The sequence below is a fragment of the Mauremys reevesii genome, linkage group 6, assembly GCF_016161935.1.
Source record: "Mauremys reevesii isolate NIE-2019 linkage group 6, ASM1616193v1, whole genome shotgun sequence".
Classification (NCBI taxonomy): Eukaryota; Metazoa; Chordata; order Testudines; family Geoemydidae; genus Mauremys; species Mauremys reevesii.
Genome location: NC_052628.1, coordinates 124,064,001 through 124,078,946, shown reverse-complemented (window position 1 = coordinate 124,078,946; position 14,946 = coordinate 124,064,001). Strand labels below are relative to the sequence as shown.

Here is a 14,946-nt window from a genome sequence, read left to right as displayed (position 1 = left end):
ATGTAGCCACAGCCTGAGAGTCTGAACTCTCTGCACACAGGGTGCCAAGCAGTCATCGAACTGAAATGATGGTCAGGAACGGATGAGCTGGGCTGGATTCAAATTGGAGGTGGTAACCTAGAGGTAAAAGGCTCTATTTACCCTAGTACCAATCCCCAGAGCCAACTAGTGCCCCTTCTCAGCTCTTCCTTGTGGCCTATTGGTCTTGCAACAGTATGGAGCAGTTGTTGCTAAGTCGCTTAAGGTTTCCTGTTTTCACACAAAGGCACAATTGCGGAGGGGATGAATCAGAACAGCTCCGATGCTTGCAGGGGGAAGAAGGCGGCAGAGAAACAGTGCCAGGCAGCCACTGCAGACTCAAGCCATCGGGGAGACAGGGGACTGTAGACCAGCAGGCCATTAGCAGAGGGAGAAGAAGGCATAGGTGCAGGAAGTAAGGGTGCGGGGGGTGGGGCCAGCGGCCAGGAACCGAGCCCCAGGTGAGGTGAGGGGTTGGGGAGCAGAGAATGGGTGGAGGACCGGGAAAAGGGCACAGGCGCAGGAAGCACCCCCCAGGTTTTATGTGGGGCCACCGGCTCTGTGCCCCACTCCCCAGCCGCTGGCTTCATGCATTAAACCTGGGGGTGTTTCCCGCGCCTATGCCCTGTTCCTGGCCCTCCGCCAACTCTCTGCTCCCCAACCCCTCACCTCACCTGGGGCTCGTGTCCTGGCCACCGACCCCACCTCCTGCTCCCAGGCCTCCACTCCCAGGGCTCTACTCCGGGGGCCCCATGCCTGGTCCCACAGCCGAGGCTCTGCTCTTGGCCCTGCACGTGGGGTCCCGGCTGCTGCCCCCAATGCTGACTCCTGGCCCCACGCTCGCCCCCAGCTGTGGCCTCAGCCCCGTTACCCCGTCCAGGTCCCCACTCCTGGAGACACAGCCCTGCTCCCAGGCTCTGCGGGTGGGCGGACAGGGGTTAAGAGGGATGGCTTTCAGCTCCCCCGCTACTAAAAATGTTCCAGCGCCACTGGAAGAAGGAGTAGGCCAGTAGAGCAAAGCAGGGGCTGGCAGAGCCTAGGCAGGCTAACTCAGGATGCAACATCACCCCACTGATAGGCTGAGAGGAGGCCAGCTAAAGTTGTGGAGCCAATTCATGGAACAGTATTCACTGACCCACCTTCCTGGCTGGAGTTCAGGTGGCATGATGCTGGCTGCTTGTGGGTCATGGGGGATAAGAATATGTAAGAACACGAGAATGGCCACACAGGGTCAGACCAATGCTCGATCTAGCCCAGTATCCTATTTTCCAACAGTGGCCAATGCCAAGTGCTTCAGAGATAATGAACAGAACAGGGAATTGAGTGGTCCATCCTCTGTTGTTCACTCCCAGGTTCTGGCAGTCAGGGGCTAAAGACACCCAGAGCATGGGATTGCATCCCTGACCATCTTGGCTAACAGCTAACAAACCTATCCTCCATGAATGTATCTAGTTAGTTTTTTGAACCCGGTTATAGTTTTGGCCTTCACAACATCCCCTGGCAACGAGTTCCACGGGTTGACTGCAGGGCCAGCCTAGACCAAATGGCTCAGCAAGTGAGGAGCATCTTTGGCACTCCCCCCTCCATTTGTTAAATGTTTGAATGCCTTATGAGATTTTATAAAGATCTAGAACATTCTAGGTGGTTAGTGAAAAATGAATCCACATACAGAATATCTGAAACATGTAACTTCAAACATTCTATTTTCCCTTTTGTCACTAACAACAAAAACAGCCCCCCGAGCCTGGTGCCCAGCTGGTTGCCTGAGTCGCCTGCCCCTAAATTCAGCCCTGATTGACTGTGCGTTATGTTGATTGTTTTAAACCTGTTGCATATTAATTTCATTGGGTTACCCCTGGTTTTATGTCATGTGAAGGAGCAAAGAACACTTCCTTATTCATTCACTTTCTCCATACCATTCATGATTTTACAGACTTCTATCATATCCCCCCTTAGCTGTCTCTTTTCCAAGCTGAAAAGTCCCAGTCTTTTTAATCTCTCCTCTTATGGAAGCTGTTCCAAACCCTTAATCATTTTTGTTGCCCTTCTCTGTACCTTTTACAATTCTAATAGATCTTTTTTCAGATGGGGCAATCAGAACTACATACAGTATTCAAGGTGGGGCATACCATGGATTTACATTGTGGTATTACATTTTCTGTCTTATTACCTATCCCTTTCCAAATGTTTGTTTTTTTGGCTGCTGCTGGACATTGAGCGGATGTTTTCAAAGAACTATCCAAAATAACTCCAAGATCTCTTTCTTCTCTGGTAACAGCTAATCCATGCCCCATAATTTTGTATGTATAGGTTGGCTTATGTTTTCCAATGTGCATGACTTTGCATTCATCAACGTAGCGTTTCATCTGCCATTTTGTTGCCCAGTCACCCAGTTTTGTGAGATCCCTTTGTAAGTCCTCACAGTTGGCTTTGGACTTAACTGTCTTGAGTAAATTTGTATTGTCTGCAAATTTTCACACCTCTCTGTTTACCCCTTTTTCCAGATCATTTATGAATATGTTGAATAGGACTGGTCCCAGTACAGATCCCTGGGGGACACCACTATTTACCTCTCTCCTTTCTGAAAACTGACCATTTATTCCTACTCTTTATTTCCTGTCTTTTAAAGCAGTTGCTGATCCATGAGAGGACCTTCCCTCTTATCCCATGACATGGGGATAAAATTCTTACAAAAGCAACTGGAGAATGCAAAGTACTGCAGCTTTGGGTTATAGTCTTGTGCGAGAACAACATTCAGGTGCACAGGAATAAAAAGCACAGTTTCAACAGTCTCTCATATTTTAGACTCCCACCCACATTTCAGCTTCTACTTTCCTCTCTCTCTCTCTCTCTCTCAATTATCAAGATCCATGAGAACCATCTATGTGGCACTTGTGGCAGAGGAACAAACCCTCCGCTCTGCACAGTTGTAATTCTTCATTACATTTAAGTGATATCTTAACTTCGAAAAAACAGTGAGAAGCCTGGCATTTTGTTATTTTTCTTAGGTGCAAAATCCATAGCAATGGTTTCCAAATCTGAGAAAGAAATTGAATATTCATAGCATCAATGGTATTATAGGTATTATTGTTAGCTAATGCTACAATTTAAATAACTGAGTGCACACTCAGACTCATTAATCACTTTAAATGAAGAAGCAGCCAAAAAATGCTGGGCTCATATGCATGCATGCAAGGAAGAAAACCCCACCCAGAGTGCAGTCAAAGCCCAGACTAGAGGAGTGCTCAGTGTCATAGACTGAGGACCCCAAGGCAGGGCTCAGACAGCCTCCACCCAGCAGCTTGCTGGTACCAGCAGATATCATGGGCTGGTGGACTCTAGCTCACCAAAGGCACCACCCATATTAGAGGAGACATCCGGCCTCTCCAATTGGCTCAGGCTCACTTTGTAAGCCACAACTAGGCACAGGAAGTCGTCTGAGCAACTCGGGGAATCCCTGGCTGGCTGCTATATTTGACTCTGCCTTCTCATCTGACTTCTGAGCCCTGCCTCAGAACATAAGAACGGCCATACTGGGTCAGACAAAAGGTCCATCCAGCCCAGTATCCTGTCTACCGACAGTGGCCTATGCCAGGTGCCCCAGAGGGAGTGAACCTGGGGCTGGACTAGATACCTCCTGAGGTCCCTTCCAACCCTGAGATTCTAGGAACCTAAAAGGCAATGATCAAGTGATCTCTCTCCTGGCATCCATCTCCACCCTCTGATAAACAGAGGCTAGGGACACCACTCCTTACCCATCCTGGCTAATAGCCATTAATGGACTTAACCGCCATGAATTTATCTAGTTCTCTTTTAAACGCTGTTATAGTCCTAGTCCTCACAACCTCCTCAGGTAAGGAGTTCCACAAATTGACTGTGCGCTGCATGAAGAAGAACTTCCTTTTATTTGTTTTAAACCTGCTGCCCATTAATTTCATTTGGTGGCCCCTAGTTCTTATATTATGGGAACAAGTAAATAACTTTTCCTTATTCACTTTCTCCACATCACTCATGATTTTATATCCCTCTATCATATCCCCCCTTAGTCTCCTCTTTTCCAAGCTGAAAAGTCCTAGCTTCTTTAATCTCTCTTCATATGGGACCCATTCCAAACCCCTAATCCAGGGGTTGGCAACCTTTCAGCAGTGGTGTGCCGAGTCTTCATGTATTCACTCTAATTTAAGGCTTCGTGTGCCGGTCATACATTTTAATGTTTTTTAGAAGGTCTCTCTATAAGTCTATAACCAAACTACTGTTATATATAAAGTAAACAAGGTTTTCAAAATGTTTCAGAAGTTTTATTTAAAATTAAATTAAAATGCAGATTTTATTAGTTTACTGTGATCCTTGCCCTTGCTTTTCCTTGCTGAGTTTTCTGATGTCTGGTAGCACCTATTTGGATACTTTAAGCTGCACACAGGCTTCTGAGTGATCAGTTGTTAACCGTCTGGAACCCCTGATCGGCAGCTGATTTGAGTGGAGCTGGTGAGTGGTAGGGCTGAGCAAGGCTGGAGGTGGAGGGGGCCTGCGCTGGAACTCCAATCGGAAGCAAGGTGAGTGGGGCTGCGGCGGGGACCCCGACTGGCAACGGGCCAGCAGCCGGAACCCCAGCCCACCCAGCTCTGGGGTTTCGGCGGTGGGCTGAGCGTCTCCGCCCGTCCCCGCTCTGAGGTTTCAGCCACCGGCTCCTGCCAGCCGGGGTCTCAGCCCACTGCCAGCCTGGGGTTACTTCACCCAGGCTGGCAGTGGGTGCTGAGTGGGACCAGCGGAGGGACCCCGGCTGGCAAGGGGCCAGCAGTGGGAACCCCAGAGCGGCGCTCAGCCTGCCCTGCTCTGGGGTTTCGGCTGCCGGCTCCTGCCAGCCAGGCTGGCAGCCCCTGCCAGCCTGGGGTTCCTTCCCCCAGGCCAGCAGCGGGTGCTGAGTGGGACCCCGGCTGGCAAGGGGCCAGCAGCAGGAACCCCAGAGTGGCGGCGGGCTGAGCAGATCAGCCCACCGCCACTTTGGGGTTTCAGCAGCCGACTCTTGCCAGCTGGGGTCTCAGTCCACTGCCAGCTGGGGGAAGGAACCCCAAGCCAGCAGCGAGTGCTGAGTGGGACTGGCGGTGGGACCCCGGCTGGCAGGAGCTGAGAGGCTCAGCCCGCCACCACTCTGGGGTTTCAGCTGCCAGCTTCTGCCAGCTGGGATCTCAGCCCACTGCCAGTCTGGGGTTCCTTCCCCCAGGGCAGCAGCAGGTGCTGAGTGGGACCAGTGGCGGGACCCCAGCTGGCAAGGGGCCAGCAGCGGGAACCCCAGAGCGGTGGCAGGCTGAGCGGCTCAGCCCGCCCCGCGTGCCATCAAAAATCGGCTTACTTGCCACCTTTGGCACGTGTGGCGTAGGTTGCCGACCCCTGCCCTAATCATTTTAGTTGCCCTTTTCTGAACCTTTTCCAATGCCAGTATATCTTTTTTGAGATGAGAAGACCACATCTGTACGCAGTATTCAAGATGTGAGCGTACCATGGATTTACATAAGGGCAATAAGATATTCTCCGTCTTATTCTCAATCCCCCTTTTTAATTATTCCTAACATCCTGTTTGCTTTTTTGACTGCCACCTTGTTCCTGACTCCTGCCTTCCTGTCCCTGTTCAGCTCTGCCCACTAAGCCTGACCACCACCGTTCTAGCCACTAGGTCTAACTGCCTACATCCCAGTCTATGACACTATCTCTGTCTGTCATCCAGAATAGCTATCCGTAAGCAAATATTCAAATGAAGCTAATATGGCAGCCCAAACTGCTGGTGCACTTGCATGCAGCATTTCGTGGGTGGTTTCATTTCTAATATCAACAGCCAGGTAAAGCAGCAAGCGCAAATTATTTGGACACACAGGTGCCAGGCAGATTTGAAATGCACAGAAAGAGGATAAAGAACTGAAATGTTGCCATTAGAAGTGGGCAACTGAGTGAATATTTTACTAACAGGTGAGAAGCCATGGACTGGTGTCAGAATTTTCTGAATGGCATTACCTGGTATGTCGACTGATATAAAGGAAATGTTTAGTCTTTTGTAGCATCCAGCCCACTGGCTTTCAAGCAGGCTTGATGAAATAACAGGTTCAAAATGTCAATATGGGATTTACCTGTGAACAGCATCAGATCACAAACCCATTCAAGCAAGCTAATAGGCCAAGGAAATACTGCACCTGTGACACTTCTGCAGATGTCATTAGCTAACAATATGCATCAGGAAATTGCACCAGTAAATAACAAGACTGCAATTTCATCTCCTCCACACCAAAATCTGTTGGTTCTGGAATCTGTTGCTCAGACCTTCCCTGTCATTTTAAAGGAAGCTGCAGAGCTACTGCCTCCATTTCTGTTTCAGTTGTTGGCCCCTTATTCTGCCTAGCACATATTTTTACATTTTGTTTAAAATTTTACATCTAATCTGTTGGAATTCAAAAAAAAAGTTTCTTTCTTGAAATGACTTTGCACTTTCTATTATGCAGTCACATAATGAGCAAAGAGTTGGTGTGTAAAATCTGAAATTAACAAAAGTCACTTTTGATGGTTGGACACTACTTTCAGCCCTAATGGGATTTTATTAATATGTAGAAAGTGTTCTTCTGAACTGTCTGGATTGATGAAGCCAATAACATTAGGCTGCCTTGAATCCTGATGATGCTAGTGCGTGTCTTCTACAGCAGCAATATAACTCACTCTTTAAGTAGCCATTTGTCTTTAAAACAGATATTAATTCTAGTCAGCTCAGATGACTCTCCACACTTTAGTTCATATTTTCCATACTTCATTATTATAAAAATTCCATATTAAAATTGGTTGTCCGTATAACAATATAGCAGCCCAAGAATAAGAAATATTTGCCTGCTTGATTATCTTATATCATAAAAACACTAAAAATAGAGAAATATTAACCATTTAAATTAATTTAGCTTGGTATGGGAGATTTCTTGTGTTCCTTCATTAATCCAGTTTGTACATAATATAATTCTGATCTTTACTGCATTCATCTGCACTGTATTATTTTTCCACTTATTTACTTAGCTTTATAATATGTGCCTGTCCTAAATATGTGTACAATACAATCTAAACATGAATTTCAACTGAGCCAAGGGCTATGTTCATGATTTTCCTCCAAAACAATACCTATCTCTTCTCAGGCCTGGAGTGGTAGCAGCCAAAGCAACAGCAAGACCCCACTTTCTCCCCAAGTTACAATCCTGAATGACAAATTCCTTCAGTTGGGGACACACCACAGGCGACTATCTCCGAATCTCAGCTAGACACTCTGACCCACAGCACCTCACGTACATATGGAACAGGAAGGCAGACAAACAGAGTCCTGTGGTGCAGAGAATGGGAGTGATGTCAGGGCAGAGGAGCTGTCAGCGCTAACCTGTGAGGACTCTCAGGGTATGACTACACTGCAATTAGACACCTGGGGCTGGCCTGTATTAGCTGACTTGGGCTAGCAGGGCTCGGGGTAAGGGTCTGTTTAATTGCTGTGTAGATGTTCTGGCTTGGGCTGCAGCCTGAGCTCTGGGACCCTCCCACCGCACAGGGTCCTAGAACCTGGACTCCAGCCCGAGCTGAACATCTACACCGCAATTAAACAGCCTCTTGGCCATAGCCAGCAGGCACAGGTCAGCGGCATGGGTTTTTAACTGCAGTGTAGATATACCCTCACAGACAACCCCTGTGCAGTTTGTCACTTCATCACTTTTTCGGTAAAAGCACAGAGCCACTCGAGCAATTGTAACTCTCCCTGCCAGTTTCCACAGGCATATCACCAAATATCTTGTGGGCAGTGGTACTGAAGGCAGCTGATGGATCTGAAAGAATCGGCGCAGGCACTTGATTTGCTTCCACTTCCAGAAGGCCAGTAGCCAAGCAGACCAACTAAGTAAGTCTCTGTACCATATCCTAGCCTAAAAGCAGATTGGGAGGGGTCTGGGAAATCAGAGGGTTCCAAGTGTTCCCAGAGTTGCTTCATTAGTCCTTCCCAATAAATCCTCTGTGCCAGGGAAATCAGAGACAGGGTAGAGATTAAGTTCCTCAGAATCCAGATACAGTTTCTTGGGCCAAGGCCTAACAATTGCTTCTTTATGAGATTTTGCTTCTATACCCTTTCTAAAAGGCGGCATTGATACTCTCCTCCACTAATAGCCTCAACATCTCCCTGCAAAACTTGGTGAGTTAAGAGAGTTATTAGTCCAATGTTCTCCAATGGTCACACACCAAAGCTCCTCAAGCACATCAAGTAACATAGGGTGAACAGAAGAAAAAAATGGCATTTGTCACATATGGGCAGCCAAGGGTCAGGTTTCTCCACAATACAGATTGAAATTACTATACTGCAAGAAACACTTGACTCCACAAATAGGTCTAGATTAGGATTCACCAGGCTATTTACCACCTGGAACGGTTCCACTTACCAGGACTTCACAGATGCAAAGTACAAGGGCCCTTTCTTTACCTCTTGCACAACCCCATGCCAAGAAACTTCAAAAATTCTTTATGTCACAGTCAGTCAGACAGACTCAAGGGGCGGCTACTCTAGCTGTCTCCCTTCCTGTTTCCTGGCACTGGCTATACTGCAAAGCACTGCGAGGACAATGCCGGGGAAGAGAGGAGAGAACGGATCTTTTCAGCCTCATCCATTTGATAGCGAGAACAGAGATGCTTGGTGTAACACAAAAAGTTTAAATGCTGCTATTTGGGTGGAGGATTTGACACATAACAATAAGTGTTCACCCCATCAGAGGGAAATGCAACAAAATCGCCCACCAAAACCAGTTGTGGTTTATTCTACAGAAAAGTGTGTCTTCAGATCTGATCCTGTAAAGTTAATAGCACTTTAGCCTGAGCAAGGAGTGCGGGATTGGGCCCAAAATGTCTTAAATGCACACAGTAGAACCTCAGAGTTATGAACACCAGAATTACAAACTGACCAGTCAACCACACAACTCATTTGGAACCAGAACCTCCCCCCACCAAAGCAAACAGTATAGTACTGTTTTAAATGTAAACTACTAAAAAAATAAAGGGAAAGTTGCTTTTTTTCTTCTGCATAGTAAAGTTTCAAAGCTGTATTAAGTCAATGTTCAGCTGCAAACTTTTGAAAGAACAACCATAACGTTATGTTCAGAGTTATGAAGATTGCAGAGTGAACAACCTGCATTCCCGAGGTCTTCGTAACTCTGAGGTTCTACTGTACCTTTAATACACCCTTCTATGTAAGAGTGACAAGGTGCAAACCAAAACATTTTGTGGAAATAGAATGTCAAACCCTCCTCCATAGATGAGAGAATAAGCTATTACTTAACTTCTCTCTCTCTCTCTCTCTCTCTCTGCCTTCACACAGAAATAATACTCCAGATTTTTCCTGCACATGCTTCAGCAGCAACCCAGTAAGGACAGTTTCATCTAATCAGGAGGATGAATTTCTGACAGCTCTCAGATGAGGGCCCAATCATTTGAGGTTCTCACTGCAGTGGGGTAATTTTTTTTGACCAAAACATGTTTTTTTAAGTGAAAAATGCAGATTTGGGTCAACCAAAACATTTTGCAAAATTCTGTCAATTGTGGCAAATTGTTTCAGTTGAACTAAAAAAAAATATGAAAAAAATCAAAACATTCCATGTTGGCCTTTTTTAAATGAAATGATCTGATTTATTTTTTATTCCAAATGACTTTCTGTTTAGAAATTTCCTTGGATTTTATTTTTTTAAATTTATAGAATATTAAAAAAGATTGATATCTAAATGAAGTGTTTCATTTTCGGTTGAACTACACGGTTTGTTCGACCCAAAACAATTCTGTTTGACTTTTCAATTCGACAAAAATACAAAAAAAAATTTCATTTTCGAATCAATCCAAAACACATTTTTCTTTTGATTTTTCAGAATTCACAAGAAACCAAAAAACTCTGTTGGCCACACAGCTCTAGTTTGGAGCGCCCTGGTAAAGCCAGTGGGAATTGAAGCCTCTCAGAACCACGCAGGAGAAACTTAGCAACTTCCAATGCAAGACTCAACGTTATTCCTGGAGCCAGATCCCCTTGAGAGTTTCAAACAATCTGGGACTTCAAACAATGAACGTGAGGTTTTACCAATGGCCTGCACCCAAGATTTATTAGTTTAAAAAATGTTTCCACTTTGCTATAAAAAACAACAATCAGAAAAAAAATGGAATATTCGTCATGAGATATTCCATTTTTATTATTACTTGACAACAATATATAAGTCCCAGTGAAAATAAAGAGATAACCTATTTCCGTTAATTCTCTCTCCTTATTTCACAGCACTCATTTGTGGATGCTGAGATCATTAATACTCCCAGTGCTTGGGTGAATAATTCCACTTCCTCCCCCCAGCCCAGCTTGCAGGATGTATCACGGTACTTACTTTTGTTTTTTGGAGATCTTGACATTTCCTGGTTTGTTTTTTTTGGTTATTTCTTTTCCATTCTTTAGCCATTTGAATCTGAGAGCGGGGTATTCGGAACTGGCTTCACACCTGAGCACTAGCTTCTGGCCCACAGCGGACTCCTGGTTTTTCAGCTCCTTCAATTTGGGAGGCCCAGCTAAAGAGAGAAAAGAAAGCGCTGGTGATTAGGCTGCTTTCGAAAGAGAATCACGCTGATTGAAGAAGTCCTAGGCAAGCCAGAAAATGTAGAGAGAGAACCAAACTAAGTGACTTCAAAACCAAAAAATCTCCCATTTGCATGAATTATACTTAAAATGTATGAAAAGGAGAAGATATGAACGGGCACATTGGTGAGTTTACTCTGGAAGGAAACACACACACTTGGCCCTTCCTTGACTTCCCAGACACAAGGCAACACAACCTGTGCAGAACTGCAATGATGCTCCCGTAGCCAATACAGAGATGCCGCCCATGAATACTGGGACCTGCAGTTGAGTAATGATCTATGTGGCAGGCCAGGCCTCTTGAAGCAAGACTTCATGCTGGGAACTGTAGGGTACGTCCACACTGTACACTGAGCCCAGATCTGTGGGACCCGGGCTTGGTGTTTCCAAGTCTGTGCTTGAGCATCCATACTGCATTGTAAACCTGGGTTAACAGTTACCAGACCCGGGTCTCACAGAAATGCTAACACGTCCAGACTGTTCTATGCAGACCTTCTGACTCCGATTCGTGGCTTGAGCTGCGTCCACACTGAAAAATGACAGGTCTTGAATCTGAGTCACAGCAAGATTTAGGCTCTGACCCACCCCCCTAACAGGGTCCTAGGACTTTGGTCCTGAGTGCTTGCTGACCCAAGTCAAACTAATGAAGCCCAAGCTTCCCTTCCATCCACACGCCAAACCTGAGTCAGAGCCCTGGTTTGGGTATGTCTACACTGCAAGAAAAGACCAGTGGCATGGCTGTGACTGGCCTTGGTCAGCTGACTTGGGCTCATGGGGCGTTGGGCTGCAGGGCTGTAAAACTGCTGAAGCCCGGGCTCTGAGACCCAGCCCTGTTGCAAGGTCCCCAACTCCAGGCTTCAGCCCAAGCCCAGACATCTACATTGCAATTTGATATAGTCCTGCAGCCAGAGCCCTGCAAGCCAGAGTCAGCTGACCTGGGCTCTGATGCTCAGTGCCATGGGTTTTTTAATCGCATACCTCTCATCTCCATGGGCCGTACTGAAGGCAATAGAATAAGTAGTGTAAAGCATGTTATTTATTTGCCTGTCCAAAGGCTCCAGGTACCTCTGACATGACAGACAGCTTACAGAACAAATATAAGCACAGCAGCTTCCCAAACCACCGCGGGGAGAAGACACTCACTCCGGACAATAATTCCAACCCACATTACACTGAGCTCAACCTGAACTAGCCCTTCTTCCCAAAGGCCATATTAAAGAGGCAGGCTTTGAAGCACACCTTGGGGAGCAGCAGATTAGGACCATATTGGATTGAGGGAGTGGAACTGAATTCCAGAGTCTCAGGCCAGGTCTACACTAAAATGTTAAGCTGACCCAGCTATGTCGCTCAGGGATGTGAAAAATCCACACCCCTGAGCAATGCCATTAAACCAACCTAATCCCCAGTGTAGACAGCATTAAGTCGATGGAATAATTCTTCTGCCTCTCGGGGAGCTGGATTAGCGACAGTGATGGGAGAACCCCACCCATCACTGTAGTGAGTGGTTACACTGAAGCTCATCAGTCTCGTCATGGAGAATGCGCTGCTAGCAGCTCCCTGTCTGAACTGAGGTGGCCCCAGCTCCAGTGCCTCCAGTGACCACCGCAGTATGGTACTGGGAGAGCGGGGTCTCTTTTACAGCTATATCTCAAACCATTCAGGGCCGTACATGTCAAAGCAGACACTTAAACTGCAACAGGACAGATCTCAGAGCACAAGCACCACGTGCTTATGGTGAGAAACTGCATCCATTAAGTGAACCAATATCCCTTTTGCACTAGCATCAGTTTTCAAGTTCCTCCCAGTGGTGAGAACTGTTGCTTTGCTTGTTGTATAACTATAATGCTCGATAAGGAAATGAGGGACCAACATGGCTGTCCCCTGATTCCGACAGATGAAGACGGCTGCAATCTTCTCTGTAGTATGTAAATTAGGTGCTTCCACCTGGATCATGACAAGTTTCCAGTGTGATCCTGTGATGGGAACACTTTTGACTCCCCTGGAATATGGAAAGCAGGGCCAGGATTAGAGCTTTTATTAGCTTGGCTACTTTTCGGCATTTGTATCTTATGTTTTGGGATGGGATGCCTGTGCTTGCTATTCTACCCCGGCAAAATTCTGAAGGCCCTAATACAAACTTAACGCTGACCCACAAGACATTTTTATAAAGTCTTTCAAGATCTGCATTACTATTAGAGCTCCAACTCCATATATCTCCATAGTGTAAAATATATGACTAGGATTGGTCAACATTTTTCTGTTAACTACTTGGAAATGTAAAATAACTTCTTGATCAAAATTTTCCCAGAAAATTTTCATTTCAGTTGATGTTTTCACAGGATCTTCAGTGAAAAATGGAAACTGAAAACTTTTTTAAAAAACAAAAAAATTATTTAGCTTTTTAGTTTCTGAAAACTGAATTTCCACCTACCCTCCAAAAACAAAAGTGATTTAAAACAAACAAAAAAGCCCACGTTATGGAAGAACTTAATTGTTTTTGTGAAAATTTTTGAAAAACAATAATTTTAAAATTTCTCACAGAAATAATCAGCATTTTTCACCAGCTCTATTAGTGACATGTGTGCTGACAAATGTGCCATTGAGTTTTGTGGATCGAGATAAGGTCATCTGTGAAATGGGGAAGGTGAAATTTTCACATCAATATTGTCAATAATGGAGCAGGTGAGCAGCAAAAGGTAAAAATATTTACATAACCTTCCTTAACTAGTTATTTGAATAGTCATAAAACATGTATAAGGGTTATATTAAGCAGGGGAGCATCATCAATTATAGGGTCCCAGGTTTTTGTATTGGTTGAACTGTCATGTTCTCAGTAAGAAATAAGGGACTAATGCAGGGGTTCTCAAACTGGGGGTCAGGGCCCCTCAGGGAGTCGTGAGGTTATTACATGGGGGATCGCGAGCTGTCAGCCTCCACCCCAAACCCCGCTTTGCCTCCAGCATTTATAATGGTGTTAAATATATTAAAAATGTTTTTAATGCATAAGCGGGGGGTCGCACTCAGAGACTTGCTATGTGAAAGGGGTCACCAGTTTGAGAGCCACTGGGCTAATGTCTTGGATCTTATTTTAATTCAATATTTTCTGCACAAAATGGCTTGCAGAACTTTTTCCCCCATCAGAGCTGTTAATGGAAAACAGTGTTAAATTAATATGCTCCACTCTTGCCATAACTCCGGAGTTACCAGGAAACATAAAAGTAGATTCAATCAGCGGCAGTGCCCTGCATTAATTCATGGTAACTCATTGTCTACAGGCCCTCCAGGGAAAACGGTATGATTTGCACACAGATAAGACAGAAAAAGGAGTGTCTTTTTTCATTTCCAGTATGTTTGTTTGTGTTTATCTGCATCCATGCTTTTGCAGAGTTAACCACATACCTGTCAGGCATATGAAAATGAACTTACTGATAAATTATAGCACAGAATGCTTTACATTTTGACATTTAGTAGGAATGCAGCTACCCAGATTATAACTGCAGCTGTACTTCACTCCAGCCCTATCAGTACTTTTGGGGCAGTCTCTGTGGGACATGCATTGGTTTGGAAGGAAAGTGACTTTTAGAGATACTAGTATCTTTAATGCTTATCTTTTACTGTCCATTGCTTTAATATCCCCTTAAAAGCTTGAAAATATTATTTATTTCCCTGTTAGTTTTGGCCCATTTCCATTTGGTAAGCACTGATTACTTCCCTGACTCTGCTTCATTTGTTCCCGTGCATGCCAACCAGCCCAGGACCTTAAACCTTTTCTGTCAGTAATACAAAATAGTGCCTGTTAAACAATTGGTGGTGGCAGAATGATTTGCACAACATATATATTTAACACAGAGAAGTATAGCCCTCCAATGTTTAAGGCGGCTCAAACTTTGGACAGAGCTCTTCCAGGAATTTCAGTATCGCAACAAAAGTGGTTGTACACATGACACCAGTAGAAAAATGACAACAAAGCCAGACATTAAAAAAAAAAAAAAAAGACAAAGAGAAACATTTAGAAGTAACAATGGGAAAGCCCCCAACCAAGCAACGCCCCTATTAAGGTGCACTGGGATAGACTTTACAAGCATTCTTTGGCTGAGAAACTCATTGAAATACTAGGACAGGGGTCGGCAACCTTTCAGAAGTGCTGTGCCGAGTCTTCATTTATTCACTCTGATTTAAGGTTTCGCGTGCCAGTAATACATTTTAACATTTTTAGAAGGTCTTTTTCTATGTTTATAATATATAACTAAACTATTGTTGTATATAAAGTAAACAAG

General features: G+C 45.1%; 1 protein-coding gene across 9 annotated transcripts in view; it reads right to left on the bottom strand.

Moving 5' to 3' along the window:
- NRG1 (neuregulin 1) overlaps nt 1-14,946 on the bottom strand; it is an 816,555-nt gene that overhangs the window by 198,778 nt on the left and 602,831 nt on the right. For all 9 annotated transcript variants that reach the window (XM_039543748.1, XM_039543746.1, XM_039543749.1 and 6 more), the window contains one exon: nt 10,425-10,602. In XM_039543748.1, the coding sequence (XP_039399682.1) occupies nt 10,425-10,602 (178 nt within the window). The remainder of the gene's footprint in view (nt 1-10,424; nt 10,603-14,946) is intronic.